General features: G+C 40.2%; 2 protein-coding genes and 1 long non-coding RNA gene across 6 annotated transcripts in view; 2 read left to right on the top strand and 1 right to left on the bottom strand.

The window, feature by feature from the left end:
- The window catches only part of popdc3 (popeye domain cAMP effector 3), an 18,076-nt gene extending 6,048 nt beyond the window's left edge, over positions 1–12,028 (top strand). The window contains exons 2-3 of one of the 3 annotated variants that reach the window (XM_008291343.1): positions 7,665–7,773; positions 11,470–12,028. In XM_008291343.1, coding sequence (XP_008289565.1) covers positions 7,665–7,773; positions 11,470–11,694 — 334 coding nt within the window. In that variant the 3' untranslated portion in view covers positions 11,695–12,028. The remainder of the gene's footprint in view (positions 1–7,664; positions 7,774–11,469) is intronic. The other 2 variants (XM_008291346.1, XM_008291345.1) reach the window with 2 other exon arrangements.
- LOC103364282 (uncharacterized) lies at positions 7–14,097 on the bottom strand. The gene is made up of 3 exons (XR_520536.1): positions 14,085–14,097; positions 13,952–13,957; positions 7–111 (listed from the first exon to the last, which is right to left on the bottom strand). It is a non-coding gene; the product is annotated as an uncharacterized LOC103364282 (long non-coding RNA).
- A 2,491-nt stretch (positions 14,098–16,588) lies between these two features.
- The window catches only part of popdc1 (popeye domain cAMP effector 1), a 28,642-nt gene continuing 25,798 nt past the window's right edge, over positions 16,589–19,432 (top strand). For both annotated transcript variants that reach the window (XM_008291341.1, XM_008291342.1), the window contains exons 1-3: positions 16,589–16,670; positions 17,323–17,552; positions 18,961–19,085. In XM_008291341.1, coding sequence (XP_008289563.1) covers positions 17,327–17,552; positions 18,961–19,085 — 351 coding nt within the window. In that variant the 5' untranslated portion in view covers positions 16,589–16,670; positions 17,323–17,326. The remainder of the gene's footprint in view (positions 16,671–17,322; positions 17,553–18,960; positions 19,086–19,432) is intronic.

Genomic DNA, 19,432 nt, shown 5'->3' with positions numbered 1-19,432 from the left:
CTGTGACAGGAGGTAGGAAAACACATGACAAAAGGTGATGGGAAAACACATGGCAACAGGGAATGAATTCAGGGGTCTTTGACCATCACAATAAAAGACAATGGCTTTCTTCTTCAGTTGTCATTTAAAAAAATAATTTGTCATCCAAAATGAAGTTTTAACATTCAAATTAAAATTAGGAATTGAGAAAGGAAATAAATGGAATTTAAATATTTGTAATTAACAACCTTAATTAGCATTAAAATAAACTGGCTTTATAAAAGTTCCACATGAAAAACATAACAGAGTAACAGCCTGTTATGCTGCCTGAAACAAATACGCTGCAAATTGGGCCGTTACGCTGTTTTTAAGGGCATGTAGTGGGAAAATATTGAACAAGCGCTGATAGTTTCTCTAGTGTCGTCTTTGCTGCTAACACTGCTATTCGCTAGCGTATTCGTATGCTGTAAAAAAGAAGAAAAAAAAATCCTGGTGAGGACCCCGATATTCAAAATGATTTCTTCCAGTTTAAAAAAAAAAAAATAAATAAATAGTTTTTTCTTTTAGAAATGTGATTTTCAATTACAATTTCCTGTTTTTTTCAGACATGAGTTTGTGCTTTTAAAGTGGTTAATTTTTTTGCTGTCAAAATTTTCAACTTTTTACACAAGTTAAAAAAAAGAAGAATTCCTTAATTTTGTGAATGAACAGCAGCAGTTGTAAATTGAAATTCTAACATGTATGACTCATCCTTAAGCATTCCTTTGTGCTGACAGAAGGCCCTCACAGAGAATATCACAGTATCAGCTTTAACAACAATGGTTCATTTCAAAGTAAGCCTGGACAGATTTCCTATTTTGAGTTTTAAAAGCACTCAAAGAAAGGAAGGGCTGCAGATGCTGCACAGTTGCTTTCTTTCTATCCTCTATGTTAAATGTGTAGGTTGAGTCATAGACTTTAATATTTGACGTGTCTGTCAATTAACGATCTGTCCCCACAGACAGTTTTATTTATTTATTGTACCGCATTATATTACTGCAATATACTTCAGCCTGGATACAAACACAAGACAACCTTAATTAGCTTAATGTTGGTACATTTAGCTTTTTATCAATCTAGACCAGTGGTCAGCAACCCGCGGCCCTGGAGCCTCATATGATTCTTTTATACCTCAGCTCCTTGTGGCTGTGGAAATTAAATGATGAGTATTACATTTAAATTTATTTTATTTTTATTTTTATTATTCTAAATTTGAAGATTATGGCAATCTTGTAACATGAAAATAAAACCGCCTATGTGCGACACCCACCGGCACGCACAGTGTCGCCAACTCGGTGACTTTCTCGCTATATCTGGCAACTTTCCAAATCCTCTTGGCATCTTTTTTTTTTCTTTGTCAAAAGCGACGAGCAACAATCTAGCAACTCTTTCTGGTGTTATTGGAGACTCTTCTGGTGTGTTAAAAACTGACGTGAGAACACATACCGTTCTTTAGTACTGTCCATAACGAGCAGCGAGTGCTGTCATGAGCTTCTCACCGTCCCAAAGCGCTCACAGGCGGTCAGGAGTCTGGTGCAGCAGCCCCAGCTGCAGTCAGCAGGCCAACCAGATGTCATTTTTACTTTGCTGCAGGTGGATAATTTAAGTTCGGCTTTTTATTTCATATATAGGAAGAGGATTCAAATAGACTTGAGTATTTTTTTTTTAAAGTAACCCTCAACACACTATAGTTTTTCAATAGTATATAGGTAAAAAATGTCAAAAGGGTTTTGTGGCTCTCATTTTCTTTTCCGTGGGGAACGGGTCCAAATGGCTCTTTTAGTGTTTAAGGTTGTCAACCCATGATCTAGACCAACCAGCTAACTTAGTTAGCATGGTGCATCGGTAATTCAGCTGTAATATTTACTTTGACAACTCTCTTCTCTCGTCAGTACATGCAGAAATAAAGTGCACCAACTTCTGTGGTGCATAAAAAGTGAATTAAAACCAGCACCTTTTAAGAAAATAAACATTTACCTACCAAACAGGATATTGAACTGATTTCAGGGTTTGATGGTACAATCAGCCCAATAACAGTTAATAATTGCACTGAACTAAAAACTGATTAAAACAAGTGAAAATATACTGCTAGTACACCTATAAATAGAAAGTCGAGTTCACGATAAATGTCATGGCTGCCTCGGCCATACGACCAGTCAATCAAGCAGCCACACCCCCAACTTTGACACCCTACATTAAATTAAGTATAGCATTACTTTCAGTTGAGGGCTGAAAGGTGGCTCGGTGGTTAGCACCATCACCGTGCAGCTAGAAGATCCCCGGTTCGCGTCCCGGTTAGGATGCCTGGGATCCTTCGGTGTGGAGTTTGCATGTTCTCCCCGTGCAGCGTGGGTTCTCTCCTTGTTCTCCAGATTCCTCCCAAGGTCCAAAAACACATTGAGATTAATTGGTGATTCTGAATTGTCTGTAGGTGTAAATGTGAGTGTACTTGATTGTCTGTCTCTATGTGTAGCCCTGTGATAGACCTGTGTCCCCTGCCTTCGCCCTGAGTCAGCTGGGATAGCCTCCAGCCCTTCGAGACCCTAGTGAGGATTAAGCGGTGTATAGATAATGGATGGATGAATGGATTATTTTCAGATAGATCACCAGATCTCTGGTTTTGGCCAGGAAAATAAACAAAAAAATTCTCACGACCTGTGGTCAAATTGTCTTTTCTTGACTTCTCATTTTTGGGTTTAACATTAGTGTCTACTGGAGCGAAGGCTTCTTGGAGTCCACTCATGATGGCACTAGTTGTTTGCAGGTTTTGACACTGTCAGGTTGGCTTCCCTTTTCAGGGCTGGTTGCTGCATCCATCTCTCTTTTACTGTCCAAGGGTAAGAGCTCCAGAAAATACACAGGGACAAGATACAGCAGACTAACAACATCCATCCATCCATAATCTATACACACAAGGGTCGCTTGGAGGCTGGAGCCTATCCCACCTGACTCAGGGTGAAGGCAGGGGACACCCTGGACAGGTCACCAGTCAATTGCAGGGCTACACTTAGAGACAGACAACCAAGCACACTTACATTCAAATTTACAATCACCAATTAACCTCAACATGTTTTTGAACTGTGTGGGAGGAAGCTGGAGAACCTGGAGTGAACTCACACTGCATGGGGAGAACAAGCAAACTCCACGCAGAAAGATCCCGGGTGTCCTCACCGGGATGCGAACTGGCGACCTTCTTGCTAGCCACCGAACCACCTTGCAGCCCAGACTAACAACATAATACTTCATATTAACAAACGAAACAGCTGGGTGTGTGCCTGGTAAAACAGACTGACATGTCTCACAGCCAACTATATGGTATTAGCTCCAGAAATGATTAAAACACAAAGTTATTCAGCTAAATATTATTTAGCAGAGACACCCTGGAGCTAATTTGTAAAGTTACAATCAAGCTGGCAAAGTCACTGACACATGGTGAGCTAACAAATTCTGTGCAAACAAGCCATTATTATCACAAAAGCATTTTGCATGTACAATATTTTGATATAGCATAACGTCTGCAAAAGCAAGAAATTTGCCACCAAAATCTAACTTATTTAGCATTTTAGCAGAGCTCATTACCAATCGACACCTCGATTCTGCTGGAGCTTTGATTAATACATCATAAACAAGGCAAATAATGGCAAGTGATGTCCAGTGTGTTGGCAGAGAGACAAACATATTATATAAGCCACAGTGTCCCAAACTATCTTTGTGGTAGTTCCTGTTACATGTAAACGTGACCACATTTTGCTATTAAAACACACACAAAACTAATTCCACTATTGCAGCTGATAAACCTTGTCCAGCAGCTGTTACAGTGAGCTGTAACTTGTTTTTGTAATACGTCCAGTGACTTGACAATCCATCAGGAAAGCACTGTTATTTTTTAACGCTTTAGAAAAATGAAAACAGTACTTGCTTGTCTGATATTCAGTGTACAAACAACTCTTAACTAATGAACGACTCTCTCATATCCAATTAAAAGGTGTATTTTGTGTGTTGTGAACTGTGAGCAAATGTAACTAACAAATATGTTTGACGAGACAGATGCTGTGTCCCAAAAATGGTAAATTCTGATGCAACAAAGGTCAAAGCAGAGGTAAAAACAGTAACAAACTTCATTTGTATAGAACCTTTGACATAGCTGAATATATCCGAAATATCCAAAATATAGTTTTGTGTGGTTACAATTTTAATAAATAATATCTGTACTGGGATATTACATTACTCACAATTCTATTACAGTATGTGGCAATTCAATTGTAATAATTCAGTTAAAGGTATCGATAAATCCCTTCTGACTAAACGAAATGCACAGTATACAATAGATTACACTCCTGTGCAATATCACTTAAATGTCAAATGATTTCAAATTTAATTATCTCTCAATAATGGCCTTTGTTCTAAGTTGGTAAGCATTTCCTATTATGATCAATCAAAAATAAATATATTCGATTTTACTGAAACTACAATCCCCAAAATAGAAACTCTATGCAATGAAAGTGATGACACCTCTGATGACTGAATATAGAAAACCTGTGATCACTGAAATGAAATTGAGTACATCTGTGATTTCCAATAAGCCTAACTGCATGAACATGGTTGTAAAATGATCTGTGAATACCAGAACTTTCGCAGCTTATGGACTGTGTCTGTCTGCATCATGGCTCCACATGGAAAACAATTGCTAGAGGAAGAGGAAATGAAAAATGTAAATATAAGACTTAAGTGGAAAAGATACAGAAAGATAGGTGACCAATTAAAAAAGAAATCTGTGGAAACACAGTTACAGCAGTATTCAGGAGGTGTAGAATAAGCCATAGCACCACAGAGCTGCAGTGGTCAACCTTCTAAAATAGCTCCAGTGCTCTACTTGCACAGTCTAGCTCTGAAAAACTAACAGACAGTGCAATGGACACTACCAGTGATGTGCGGTGAGAGCCTCACCTGCCATCATGGAAAGGAAAAAAAAAAAAAAGATAAAGTCATTTAAATGATAATTTGTACTATAAACTATTTATTTTTTTAATTTAGCCTCACCAATTTTGATGATTTTGTTTTTTATTCAAAATCGCTGAATTTTCGCAATTTCCCTTTCAAATGATTGGAAGAGAATGTGAGGCAGCAGCGAGCTGAGCCTCACCTTGGCTTGCGTAATCCCTTGCTAACTACGCTGGCTGCCATGCAGTGACAGCATGCTGCTGTCTGTATGTTGCCAATAAAACATTTCAAACACATTTAACATATGAACTGATTTTCCATAGTTTATATAGTCCATAGTAGCTGATGTATATAATAATGTACAGTGTTTTTTTTTTTTTGGCACCAACTGTATGTGTGTAACGTGTTTTGTATGCTGAGCCATCATAAACGGCTGAGAAGAGATTCTAGGTGAGGCAGGCAGTTCTCTCGCACAGTGAAGGAAGATAAGTAGCACTTTTACCAGAAAGTAACGGATATTTTTGTGCAGAAGGAGTGGCGCATGGACTTTATTTATACGTAAAGGTAACAGCAAAAAGGTTTGTTTTGTTTGTTTTTTTTTAAATGAAATGTGCGTTTTGTGGTCTACAGTTTGTATGTGTAAAGAATGCAGACATGAAACATAACTCGTAAACTGCTGCCAATCAAATAGCAAATGAGCTACTCTGTAGAGTGCATACATTTGTAAATCGGATTCTGATGAAGTCAGTGCCTCACCAGCCATGAACCTCACCGCACGTCACTGGACACTACATTACATCAACTTCTGTGGCTGGAAGAAAAAATATGAAGCTTTGCTAAAGAGCTTTAAAAGAAGCCTAAATAATAGTGGGAGCACATTCATTGGTCAGATGACACCAGGATAAAATGTTTTTGGGTCCAGCATGTTTGGCATAAACCTAACCAAGACTACCACAGTAACTGTATAGTCCAAACAGTTGAGTAGGGAGATCGGAGTTTGGGGACATGACATTTGTAGACAGCACCATGAATGGCTGGGCATTTACAAATGTACTTTGGAACAAGATGACTCCTGGATCTCCAGTAGCGTGGCAGAAGGAGAATATTCCAGCATAAAAACATTTCAAAGCCTGCTGCAAAAATCACACAAGAATTTCTAAAAGGACAAAAGAGTAAAAACTATGAAAAATAACAACAACCTAACTATGTCACCTGACTCAAAACCTATACGACATCTTTGGGGTATTTTAAAGAAAAAAATAGTGCACTGCTCCCTTTTCATTACAGTGACCCCTCCAGCAGAGGCCAACTGAATAAAATTTCTTTTGAAAATGGCAGAACATCACTCTCCCAGTTTGTGCAAACTGGTATACTACAGAGCTGCAAGGTGGCACGGTGGTTAGCATCATTGCCTCACAGCAAGAAGGTCGCCGGTTTGCATCCCAGTGAGGATACCCGGGGTCTTTCTGCATGCAGAATGGGTTCTCTCCGGCTGCCCCCCACACAGTCCAAAAACATGTTGAGGTTAATTGGTGATTCTAAATTGTCCTTAGGTGTGAATGTGAGTGTGCTTGGTTGTCTGTCTCTAAGTGTAGCCCTGTGATAGACTGGTGACCTGTCCAGGGTGTCTCCTGCCTTCGCCCTAAGTCAGCTGGGATAGACTCTAGCCCCCCTGCGACCCTAGTGAAGATTAAGCGGTGTATAGATTATGGATGGATGGATGGTATACTCCATGCTCAGGAGGACTGAGTCTATCGTCAAAAATAAACACAGCCATACAAAATATTTTAAAAACAAAAGTTTTGAATCCTAATTATGAATTGACTTTCTTTGCTTTGCAATAATTGTATTACATTCACTGTATTACAGTTTAATAATTTAGTAATACAATTTTGAATTATTTGGCATTTATGTGATATTGCATAGAGGTGTCAAAATTGTTTTATTGATGTCTTTTATTAACAATTCAACAGATCAAAGTGTTGTTTCCACAAGTGAAAGCTAAATTGCTGGTTGTCTGCCCCACTGATTTAATTTTAAAAGCGCTTGGCATAGGCCTGCATGCATACTGAATTGCACAGGACTAAACTAAGACTGGACTTGTTTGCACTGCTCATATAGAAATTGGGCCACTGATATGTTGGGGAACTTAACTGTACACATACTTAGATATTTTCACATTCCCGTGTGTGTGTGTGTGTGTGTGCTGGTAGTAGTTTTTTTTTTTTCCTCTCTTTTGCTGCAGTGGAACTTAGATACCATGCTGTACCAAAACAGTTGCCAATAACACTGTTTTGTGGCAATAAAGAAAGTGTCAACATCAAAATCTAATCATAACTAGGACTGTTGACAAGTCTGATAGTCAGGGTGAGGTTTTTGAGTCACTCTGTTTGCATGGCTCTCAACATGATATGATAATGGGACATTTGACCAATAAGATATTGTTAAATGTGACAATGTTATTTTAACATTAATATTGTTCCTGCATCACCACAATATATGGTGATATACTTTAAAGGAGTGGATTTTTGACATGAATTGAAAATAAAAAAAAAAAAAACATTAAAAAAAAAAAGCAAAATCACTGATAAGTATTTTAGCAGCAGTTTCATGTCCTCTGGACACAATATTGTCTCTGCCTTTATATTGTTTTCTGTTGCAAAGCAAAAAAAATTAATATCACCTTTCCCTCTATTGTCCCACAGAATCCGTGTGACAATTAATGGAGAGTTCCTGCATTACATCTATCCTTTCCAGTTTTTGGACTCACCTGAATGGGACTCACTCAGACCGTCAGAGGAGGGTGTATTCCAGGTTCATTTTAACTACTGTACATGTGCAAAAATACTTCAGAAATTAATAACTCAGGATTGGGAATTTAGCAAACTGTCAGCAGAAGTCGAGCTTTTCTGTCTATAGCCCCAACTTTAGGTCTATGAATCTTCATTAGCCCAGAAAGCATGTCCTAGTTGACATTGTATGCAGTATATAGATAGGGCCAATTTATGTTTTCTATGTTGGTATGAGTAGACCGATGTTGGCTTCGAAAAGAGACTCTGCGGATGTGCATGTGCTTCTGTTCATGCTATTGTAAGTCTACAGTGGTCTGCACAGACGGTTGCATTGCGCCCCATATTGAACACAGAAAAATATATGGATCAGTTTTACAGGAGCAGCCACATACAGATTGGGCTGTAGCACAGGGGTCACCGAATGTTCCTCAAGTGGGTTGAGCACAGTTGGACACGGGATTTCTGAAAAATTTAGAACTTGCCACTATTGCAGTTATTGTGTATGTTTGGTGTGAGTCTAAAAAGTAATACAGTAACAGTCAAGAAATTTGGACACGTTCTTATTAAATGTTTTTTTTAATTACTTTAATTATTTTCTACATTGTAGTTTAATACTGAAGACATTGAAACAATGAAAGAACACATATGGAATTATGTAGTAAAGAAAAAAGTGTTAAACAAACCAGAATATGTTTTATATTTTAGATTCTTTAAAGTACCCCCTTTTGCTTTGACAGCTTTGCACAACCTCGGCATTCTTTCAATCAGCTTCAAGACTTAGTCTCCTGGAATGTTTTTTTAGTTAACAGCTGTGCCTCATCAAGAGTCAATTTGTGGAATTACTTGCCTTCTTAATGTGTTTGAGACCATCAGTTGTCTTGTGTAGAGGTAGGGATAGTACACAGTGAATAGCCCTATTTGACTACTGTCGTAATCCATAGCATGACAAGAACCACTCAACTCAGGAAAGAGAAACAAATGTCCATCATTACTATGAAGGTCAGTCAGTCCAGAAAGTTTCAAGAACTTTGAATGTATCCTCAAGTGCAGTGGCAAAACCCATCAAACACTATGATAAAACTGGCTCTCAATCAGAGTCAGTAGTCTGTATTAGAAGGTTAGTAGGAGGCGACTTTTTTCACTGACATGGCATGTCCTTTTAATAGCGATCTCGTGGATGAAGGTGCAGTATTACTGCGCAGAGAATTAAATATTGGTCTGGAGATGGCTATCAGACCGCCATAGATGTTCTAGCATTTCAAGACAGTTCTCTCTTTGAGCAGTACAGTTTCATGTCATAGTCCATCATCTACATCACATATGTCAAAATCTGACCCGTCATGTCATTTTATGTGGCCCGCGAGAGATATGTGTTTCTTAAACTGATAAATTAATGGGATTTACCTGATATAAAATAATGTAATATAATGTTATTTATGCTATAATAACACAGCAATGTGCCTACACAGGGCTCCAGACTGCGACCAAAATGTTCTCATGTGTGACCATTTCTGAGTGTGTGTGAGCTAAAGTGTCACATGGTCGCATTGTGCGAGTGAATGATGATCATCAGGCTGATCTGGTTCCTTCCGTCAGCACAGGTAGCTGCTGCACCAGTTATTGTGGTTGGAGATAGTCATATTTCTTCCACATTGACTCAGTCTCTCTCTGCCTGACGGTAAAACAGTCAGTTTCACTGTTACTGTGTTTCAATGACACAACGATACATGGCCGATTGTGTTTCTTTTTTTTAAAAAAAAGCAACACGTGAGGGGAGAGAGGGAGAGGTCCGACACACCTGATGATGAAAGTGTTCAGGTGAAGGCAGACAGATCTTGACTGAGTCAGTCAGGAAGAAAAAGTCGCCCCACATTCAATCTGGAAGATTCAAATTTTAACAACGATCACAATTCTGACTCTATAAACATGATGGCCAGTGGTCTGGACATTTAAAATGCGCTCACAACATAGAAAAATCAGTTCATAGAAACCTCTGCTAGAAAGGCTGCTAATAGAAAACTTTTCAACTTGGGCAAATTTGTGTAGAATGCGCTTGCCACTGTTTTCCAACTAATGTTTGGTCGCTTACCTGTCAGAGGAGCTGCACTGCAGACACCTGGTAGCATCTAACGGAGCAGCATGTGAGGCGTTCAGGGAACATCGGTAAAATGTAGTATCTAACGGAGCAGCATGAGAGGCGTTCAGGGAACATCTAACAACACAATAGTTGTACATAGAATAAATAACAATCAAATGCAGAGACAATTATATAACAATATGTAAAGGAGTTGTTACATTTATACAGTCTTAGAATTACAACTGGCCCTTTGAGGTCAAACATAATGTTTATGTGGCCTGGGATGAAAATGAGTTTGACATCCCTGATCTACATACAACCTAATATGTCCTTGCCGGTGCAGCATCACTAACCGTAGTCATGCTCTCACATCCCAACACATATCGTGGTGCTCAGGACGGCTGAGCGGTCTGAGGTAGTATGTTCAAGTCACGATCACCCCTGGAGGCGTGGATTTGAATCTTATTTTTGACAGCTGCTGTTATTAAAATTTCCCCTGCGGGGAAGGTTCAATTCAATTTTAATTCAATTCAATTTTATTTGTATAGCGCATATTACAACAACAAGTCATCTCATAGCGCTTCACAAAGGCAGAGACAGAAACACCCAAAAATCCGAAACATTTGGATTCCCTATAAGCTTCAGCAGTCCGCAAGCAGTCCACAAGGTTTAAAAGGTTCTATCTATCTATCTATCTATCTATCTATCTATCTATCTATCTATCTATCTATCTATCTATCTATCTATCTATCTTGTGTATTGTTCTTTGCGAATGGAAGTTTTTTCTACAATATCGGAGATGCAGAGCACCTGTAGTGCAGGCCGAGTAAGGCACCTGTATGCAGGGCGGTCAGAACAGTGTGCTTCACCCTGAAATGTCTTTTACCATCTCTGTTGTTTTCCCTGGATATAAACCTGTCAGAGCCATCAAAGAGGAGCTCTAGTGGGTGGAAAATGCAGCCCTCCGCTTCCCCCTTGCATGGTGACTCGTCGAATCGGGGTCTATTGATGCTGGCTTTTTATAGTTGTGGTGCATGGGCTTAACTCCAGGTGAAACTACTCCAAGTTGATTAAATTAACTCAGATCCACTGTTGTGGAACCGAAAACTCAGAGTTTCCAATCTCAGAGTAGAGCAACTCAAAGTTCAGGATTAGACTCTGAGTTTGTTGAACCTGCTTCGTGAAACGGACCCCAGTTCACTTCCATACCCGTTGGTTTTGCATTCATTTATTAAATGAACTTAGTTTTCATCTAAACCTGTTCCTGTCTGCTGTGGTGTCTGCATTTGGGTCCAAACCTGAACTGTGACATACCTAACATACCTATTGTACTCACTGAATTCATATTCAGCTAAGAGAAGTGCTAGAAAAGATGTGGAAAGTGAGAGCAGCAGTAATACAAGTAGTGATCACTACAATTGCATCTTTGTTTAATTTCAGAGTCAAAATATCACTGTCCCAACATTTGTGGACCCAACTGTAAATGTCATGCTAGGCTACATGTACAATAAAATTTGGAAACAAATCCAGTTGATGACCATAAATCTTAGTAATGTTTGACAGTTTGATCAGTTAAGAAGTGAAATGTCATTACAGGATTATTTGTCGAAATCGTAACTTCTTCTGTTTTTCTCTACGCAGGTGACCCTGAGTGCTGACAACCCATGCCGATATGTGGCGTGGAGAAGGAAGAAACTCTACCTGCTTTTCGCTAAGCATCGCTACATAGCCAAGATCTTTGCCTTGGTTGTGCGCAATGACATAGCAGAAAAGCTGTACTCGCTCAATGACAAGGCTTTTGACAGAGCCGGGCACCGCTATGATCTCCGCTTACCAAGTTACTGTCACATACCAGGACCGAATTAGAAAAGACATATGACCTCCCACAAGTGCTAGCACAGGGTGTAAGGTTTTCCTGAACACATTCATACACTCTCCTAGGCCTTAAACACTTAGAGCTGACTCACTGCATGTAGAAATTAGTTTTGGTAAGTCAAGGTGAAAGAGTGTTAACTAAAATCCTATCTAATTGTTGGCTTTAATAGAATTATACACAATACAATGTGTGTGCGATACCCTTAGAAAGCAATGTTCTGAAGAAAATTTCTGTGTCAAAGACAGAAGAGTATCCAGCACTGAATAGTAACATACTGTTTGAACACCCTGACACAATAAAAAACATGAGTGTCAACTCACATGATAATGTCCCTCGTTAATCTCTTAATTTGACTTTCTGTGGTTTCAAATACACTGCTCAAAAAAATAAAGGGAACACTAAAATAACACATCCTAGATCTCAATGAATGAAATATTCCAGTTTAAAAACTTTATTCATTACATAGTGGAATGCGTTGAGAATGTAACAAAAATGATCAATGTAAATCAAAATCATCCCATGGAAGTCTGAATTTGGAATCTTACTCAAAATAAAAGTGGAAAATCACATTACAGGCTGATCCAACTTCAGTGGAAATTCCTCAAGACAAGTCAAATTGAGGTTCAGTAGTGTGTGTGACGTGCACATGCCTATATGACCTCCCTACAACGCCTGGGCATGCTCCTGATGAGGCGGCGAATTTTCTCTTGAGAGATCTCCTCCCAGACCTGGATAAAAGCATCAGTCAACTCCTGGACAGTCTGTGGTGCAATGTGGCGTTGGTGGATGGAACAAGACAGGATGTCCCAGATGTTCTCAATTTGATACAGGTCTGGGGAACGGGCAGGCCAGTCCATAGCATCAATGCCTTTATCATGCAGGAACTGCAGACACACAAGGCCTAGCATTGTCATGCATCAGAAGGATCCCAGGGCCCACTGCACCAGCATATGGTCTTACAGTGGGTCTGAGGATCTCATCCCGGTACCTATTGGCACTCAGGGTACCTCTGGTTAGCACATGGAGGGCTGTGTGGAAAGATGAATGCGACACCTTTAGTCGCATTTCACTCTGAATTCTGGTGAGCATCCGAGGCCTTCTCAACTGCGTGCGAGGATCGGCGTGTGCCGAGAGCAGGCAGAGAACATGCGGTAGGGCACTGGGCATTACAGTGGCCTGATCCAGAGGAAATATTCTATGTGTAAATGTGTGTGGGAAATCAAGCATGACGTGTACTCTAATTCAATTCAATTCAATTCAATTTTATTTGTATAGCGCATATTTACAACAACAAGTCATCTCATAGCGCTTCACAAAGGCAGAAACAGAAACACCCAACAATCCAAAACATCTGGATTCCCTATAAGCTTCAGCAGTCCGCAAGCAGTCCGCAACAGTGGGAAGGAACCGAAAACCCCCAACTCTAGGTCTGCAGTGGGCGGACCTACTAGATAGAACTGCCCCCAGCTGGAAAACATTACGCACCTGGCAGCGCACTGATTAGAATGATTGTAAAGAAATATTTCATGATAGGAAATGTTACCTTCGATGAAACAGGATTACTGCCAATAGGATTTATTCATAACTACGAACTACATGCGCTACTCATAGCTTTTTGGGCTGATAACATTTCGTTAGTATCAGGGCGAATGTAATGTTGATATGCTCCAGAGCTCCAGCGACCCATAGCCTTGATTGTCTATGATGGAGCGACAGAAGCTGCAGTAGTGGCTGCACCAATGCAGAGAGAATGAGTCGTGTACTGCTTGGGAGAGAGTCCACATCGTTGGCACAGGATCCAAAGGCTAACTGCTGATTGGTGCCTGCAGTACTCAGACAGGTGGGACTGAATTACTTCGGAAGCAATTAAACAGTATTTTCTAATTTCAGAATAGCCCGAGATGACCAAGGACCGAGTTGCCGCTTTTGAAACACACAGTAGTTAAACAGTTTGTTTTAAGCACCAGGCAAGACAGACTGACAGCCACTTAGGTTAAAAGTGCAATGCAGCTAACGTAGCAGCTGCTCATCCCTGGTTTAAAGCGACAGCTCAACAGCTTCATGATTAACCCACACAACTGAAACCATCCGAATTTTTCTTTATTTTTTATTTTTTAACTGTAGTTTTCTCAAAATTGGTCTCAATCTGGAGCCTCGGCCCAGAGGACTGGAATTGTTAGTGCATTAGGCTCTGTTCATGATCATGCTCATCTCTGCACTGCTATAGATCATGTTGCACCTCCACACCTTCAACTGCACTATCTGATAATCTGTATAAATGAAAATATGAATATATCTGCAACCTCAATATTCTTGTTAACAAACTACAATTTTGTTTTTTTTGGTTTTTTTTAAATTAAAGTTAACTTTAATTCTTCACTCCACAACTTTTTAATTTTATGTATTAGCTCCAACAGCTACCTTAAACAGTCATGGCACTGTCCTATGAAGGCCTTCAATCTTTATTTGTTTTCTTAAATTATTTATTTAAAAACTGATCTTTAAACACGAACATCGAGACTTTCCTCCACAGCCTGATTGGATGAGCTAAACAGAATTAAGGAGATTGATATTACCTGCCAGTGTCTGGCTACACAGGTGAGGGTGGAGGAAGCGTGCCACGCCAGCGGGGTCACTGTGCTGTGGTGGATCGGCTGTGACGTCACTCTAGGCGGAGACAGCGGACTGAACCCGGAGTTGTACAGCAGGTCACAGACGCTGAGGATCCTGGGGCCTCATTTATCATCAGTGCGTAGAAAAGCTTCTGAATTCTGTCATACGAATTAAATTTAGAGTGTGCATAAGTACAAAAAAATCTGTATTTATCAAATGTGCGTACGGGGGTCGTACGCACATCAGTGTTGATTAATCCCCCTTGTTCTTAACCTCCGTGCTCGTGCACGTTGCCTTCAGGAACACCCCCAAATCACCATATAGGGCAACAACACGCCTCTTTATAAAGCAAGTGAAGATTTATTTTTTCCTCACCTGCCGTCATCATCATGGCAAAAGGGCGAAAAAGAGGAACTCTTCTGAAACTGAGATCAAGGTACTTGTCAGCGAGGTTGAAGCAAACCAGAAAATGTTGTTTGGTGCGTGAAACATTGGGATAAGCAGCGAAAGAAGAAATATTGCATGGGACAAGATAACCACCGCAGTTATTTCTGTTGGGTCAGAGGAGACATCGCTGGCAAAAATTTTAAAAAGTGGTTTGACGTTAAGCTCAGTGCCAAAAAACGCATCACAGTCCATAAAAGAGAAATGGCTGCAACTGGAGGAGGACGAATTAATACCGAACGTTCACCCAGCGGGCAACCCTGATCACTACAGATGACATGTTTTAATAACCAAACAAATTCCAGCTAAAACATTTCCACACTCTGTGACAATCACCATTAAGCCAGCCGTCTTCAGCAGCTCCTGCTTGGAGACGCACCCACAGAACTGTTCTGCTCAATGAATGAGTCGTGCGTTCCTCCAAGCCGCCGGACAACAACGTTGGATAGCCACAAATGCGCATCGCAAATTATCAGTATGTTGATTGAATAAAACTCTTTTCTATTTACAAAAATAAGCTTGTTTAGTGATGCTGCTTTGATTGTGATGTGAGTGCAGTCTATGGCTCCACATATGTTTGGGAATCCAGCGACGGCGTTAAGTCCCCGTTTGATTTGGGCTCATCGGTGATGGCTGTAAGGGAACTGGATGTAGGCTGGGACCAGGGGAGTTATGGCATCCAACACTGCCGGCTTGATAGTGCTCAGTAGTGGCTGGAAATGCCACATATGTCTCCAACCTCACGCTGGAATGTGCTGGTGGTCAAAATCCCCGAATGCTTTCTATTTGTAGTTTCACTGTTCTACCGCTAGATTATGTGTGTACACATGGTCAGAGGTGTGCATATATTTACGCACAGTCCTAAGTATAAGAACAAGTTGATAAATTCCATACTTTGCGTAGGAATGTTCGTACGCACACTCTACGCACATATCTGTGCGTACACACTGATGATAAATGAGGCCCCTGGATCGGGGCTTGAATAGAGTTCATGATGAGTAGAGGAGAGACTGGTGCCTGGTGTAAACTCGACAAGGGGAGAGGGACAGAGAGCAAGAGAGACAGGGAGAAAAAGAGGGAGGCACGCAAGGGCTGGGGCTGAGGCTGGGGGGTCATGACAATTAATTACAAATTATCCCTAACATTGAGATTTCAGGTTTTTAGATCAGTCAGGATCTAACAGCAAGTCAAACCAATATTATTGGTATTATATTACTATAAAGAGTTGATATGTTTATTCAAGTCTAAATATTTATATCTATATTTTCTGTTAAATACATTTTTTATGAGGCAGATTTTTCAGTTTGACAGAGGGATATTTGCAGCAGTGACATAATTATTTGTATGAAAACCTTACAAAACACAAGCAGCTGTTACACACATATCCTACATTTATATGCTTACAAGCTTCTCTAAATGACTCCTGAGATGCACTGGGACTATTCGGACCACTGATGATCGCCTCCTTGCATTGCAGTAATGAAGACATACCTCGTTCTTATACACAAATGGCAGCAAATTTACGACAGCCAGAAAGAGGAGAACATATAATGTTAAAAAACATATTAAAGTATTTGAAAGAAATAAACAATTTTCTTCCGCTAAGAGCAGAAATAAAAAAACAGAAGTCTCATAGATAGTCGGTTAGTGGGTCACGTGTCAGTTTAGTTTCGAAGATGATTTTCAGAGTGAACCTGTGTTCTGTCTCCCCCTATTGAACCTCCCAGGGACCACTTTCGCCTTCTTTCCTATTTTAGTCTCTCCCCCTCAGCTATGTGGAATGTGCGACGCACATTGTGCAGACTCCTATCAGAGAGTCAAGCCTGCAGGCACCAACAGCGACTCAAGTCTTTCACACAAACCTCGTTCTTCTTTACTGTTCAGACCTCCACCGGCTGCTGTTCAATCGGTAAGTAGTCTAATAAAGTCTTTACCTCTCCGTACTATGATAAGCAGTTAGAAGTTGTAGCTATGAGAAATATCTCTTAAACTACAGGACTGTCCCTATCTATTTTTACATGTGAGTGCTCCCTGGAACGGAAAACAAAGCAGCTGCTCCTGTCACAGCAGGAGCATTCTGTGCCATTTATAATTATTTATAAAATGTGAATATTCTGAGAGCATCAGTTAATCTTTGAGCACAACATATACAGTCATATGTACATAGCTGCTTTCCTGTTAATGTTGTTGACCCACATAATGGTTTCTCCATCCATTTAGATTACATTTATATATTGTTTGTTTGTGAATTGTCCAAGTGGTTAAAGCCATATAAACAATCTTCATAGTTGTACTTTCAAGCTGGAGATGTAGGCACTTCCTCACAGCTATGGTAGGAAAATAGCAGTTTTGTAGTTTTGGATATTTATATAGTGACTTCAAAAGCCTTGTGGGTCACCATCTAGATTAATTTTCAAGAAGACAGGATAATTGCCAGTTCTTTTTGTCTCTTTTTCAAGCAATAACATCCTAATAAAACAGTATTTTAAAAATGAGTAGAAATACAATAAGTTAATCTCATTTCTCCAACCATACCCCTGCATACCCCTGTAACTCTGCAGCAGGATGTCTTCAACCCCAGAGCCACCCCTCCTCTTCAACGTGTTGCCCTTGTTCCCCTCATCTACTCCAGTAGTCCTAACTGTGGAGCCCAATGGCACCTCTTGCCACGAGTGGGAGCAAGCCCACCACCTACTCTTCCATCTGGGGAACTTGTCCCTGCTGCTGGGCCTGATTATCCCGACCACTGTGGGCCTGCACATGATTCTGCTGCGCCTTGTCTTGATGACAGGTCAGTTTATGGCATTCCCTACTGACAGCATTCCTTAGATAACACTGTCACACAGAACAGTGGGGAAAAATAAATCACCATAACCTGAGCAGATCTTTACTCTTATTGAAAATGCCCTCTATATCAAAATTGTTGGTACATTATTAGCAAAAGTTTGTGGAAGATTTGGTTTAGTATAGTTTACTTTTGATAGAATAAAAACCTGGTCTGTACAAAGAGAGGTCTCGTCAACAGAGCTGAGGCCCTAAAAGGCTCTTACATACAGAATAAAGCAGGAGAGACTGGGGGATGGAAAAAGCACTTCCAACATGTTTATCTTCTACTTGGAAGGAAAGTGGAGACAGGAAGCAGCAGGCATTATGGGAAATGTGGTTGTTCTTTGGACAATTCATTTGTTTATATTGCACTTTGGTCGAAGCCAAGCTAACCTTAAAAGGGAAAGAAAGAACAGAGGAAGTAAACTAATAGACCTACAGCAGTTAAGCTTGTAGAGCAACTTTAAAACAGTTTATGGTTTTATTGTTTTCATTATATTTATACATATATAATTTCATCAAAGAGATGCTATCTACATGTGTACATGTGTCAGTAAAGTATTTGGCTACCATGTGCCACCAGAATAGCTTCCTTGCTCCTCTATTGCAAAAGTTCCAGAATAAATTTTCAACCAGTTGAAAACTAAATGATCTAATTCTGAAGTAATTAAAAATTCTATTTAGAGAGAAATGAGTCCTGAATCACTATAAAAATAATGTCAGTTTAACATGTTTTTCTTTTTATTGTATTGTATTTTATGGCAAGTTAGGTTGTATCTTGAGGGTTTTGCTTTAGCTATATGTGTTTTAGTTTTCCAGTTGCCCTAACTCATAAGCAAACAACAATAGCCCACATTAAAATTCATGGATTCCTTGACATGGTAAGAACTAGTAACCACATAAACATCCATCCATTATCTATACACCACTTTATCTGCACTAGGGTTGTGGGGGGCTGGTGTCGATCCCAACTGACCCAGGGTGAAGGCAGGGGCCACCCTGGACAGATCACCAGTCTATCACAGGGCTACACAGAGAGACAGACAAGCACACTCACATTCGCAGCTATGAACAATTTAGAATCACCAACTAACCTCAACATGTCTTTGGACTGTGGGAGGTAGCTGGAGAACCCGGAGAGAACCCACACTGCACAGGGAGAACATGCAAACTCCACGCAGAAACCTCCCAGGCCCAGATTTGAACCCAGGACTTTCTAGCTGTGAGGCGACAGTGCCAACCACCGACCCACTGTACCAACAAATATATATTGTATATTAAAAAAAGGCTGAAGTATTCCACTTTGATTTTAGACTAACATTTCAGTGTCCAAACCTGTTCTCATTCCATCTTTTTGTCTTTAATCCTGATAGGATGTGGTCTCTTCATTGCCTGGGCAACTCTGTACAGGTGCAACATGGATGTGATGGTTTGGAATGTGGTATTTCTGGTGGTAAACTTCATGCACTTGTTCTTCCTTCTGTACAAGCGCAGACCGGTGAGTTCTGCTTCAGGCTGCCCTTATTCACATTCCACCAGTGACTGTAGATTCAGATCATTCATGTATGATTCAGGCTTTAGGGGATGGCGCAATGTTGAGATTTTCCACCCCTGTTTCTAGGGGTCTCACATAATCCTCCTGGGGTTGGGCCTGCTTTATGGTAATGACATGTACAGCGGGGAAAATAAGTATTGAACACGTCAACATTTCTCTCAAAAAACATATTTCTAATCGAGCTATTGACATGAAATTTTCACCAGATGTCGGCATCTACCCAAGTAATGCTCACATACAAAGAAATCCAAACATTTATGTCCATAAATTAAGTTATGTGTAATAAAGTG

Source organism: Stegastes partitus, unplaced genomic scaffold (genome assembly GCF_000690725.1).
Source record: "Stegastes partitus isolate 25-593 unplaced genomic scaffold, Stegastes_partitus-1.0.2 Scaffold737, whole genome shotgun sequence".
Lineage (NCBI taxonomy): Eukaryota > Metazoa > Chordata > Actinopteri > Pomacentridae > Stegastes > Stegastes partitus.
Note: the sequence above shows the minus strand (reverse complement) of the source record. Positions and strands in the feature narration are given on the sequence as shown.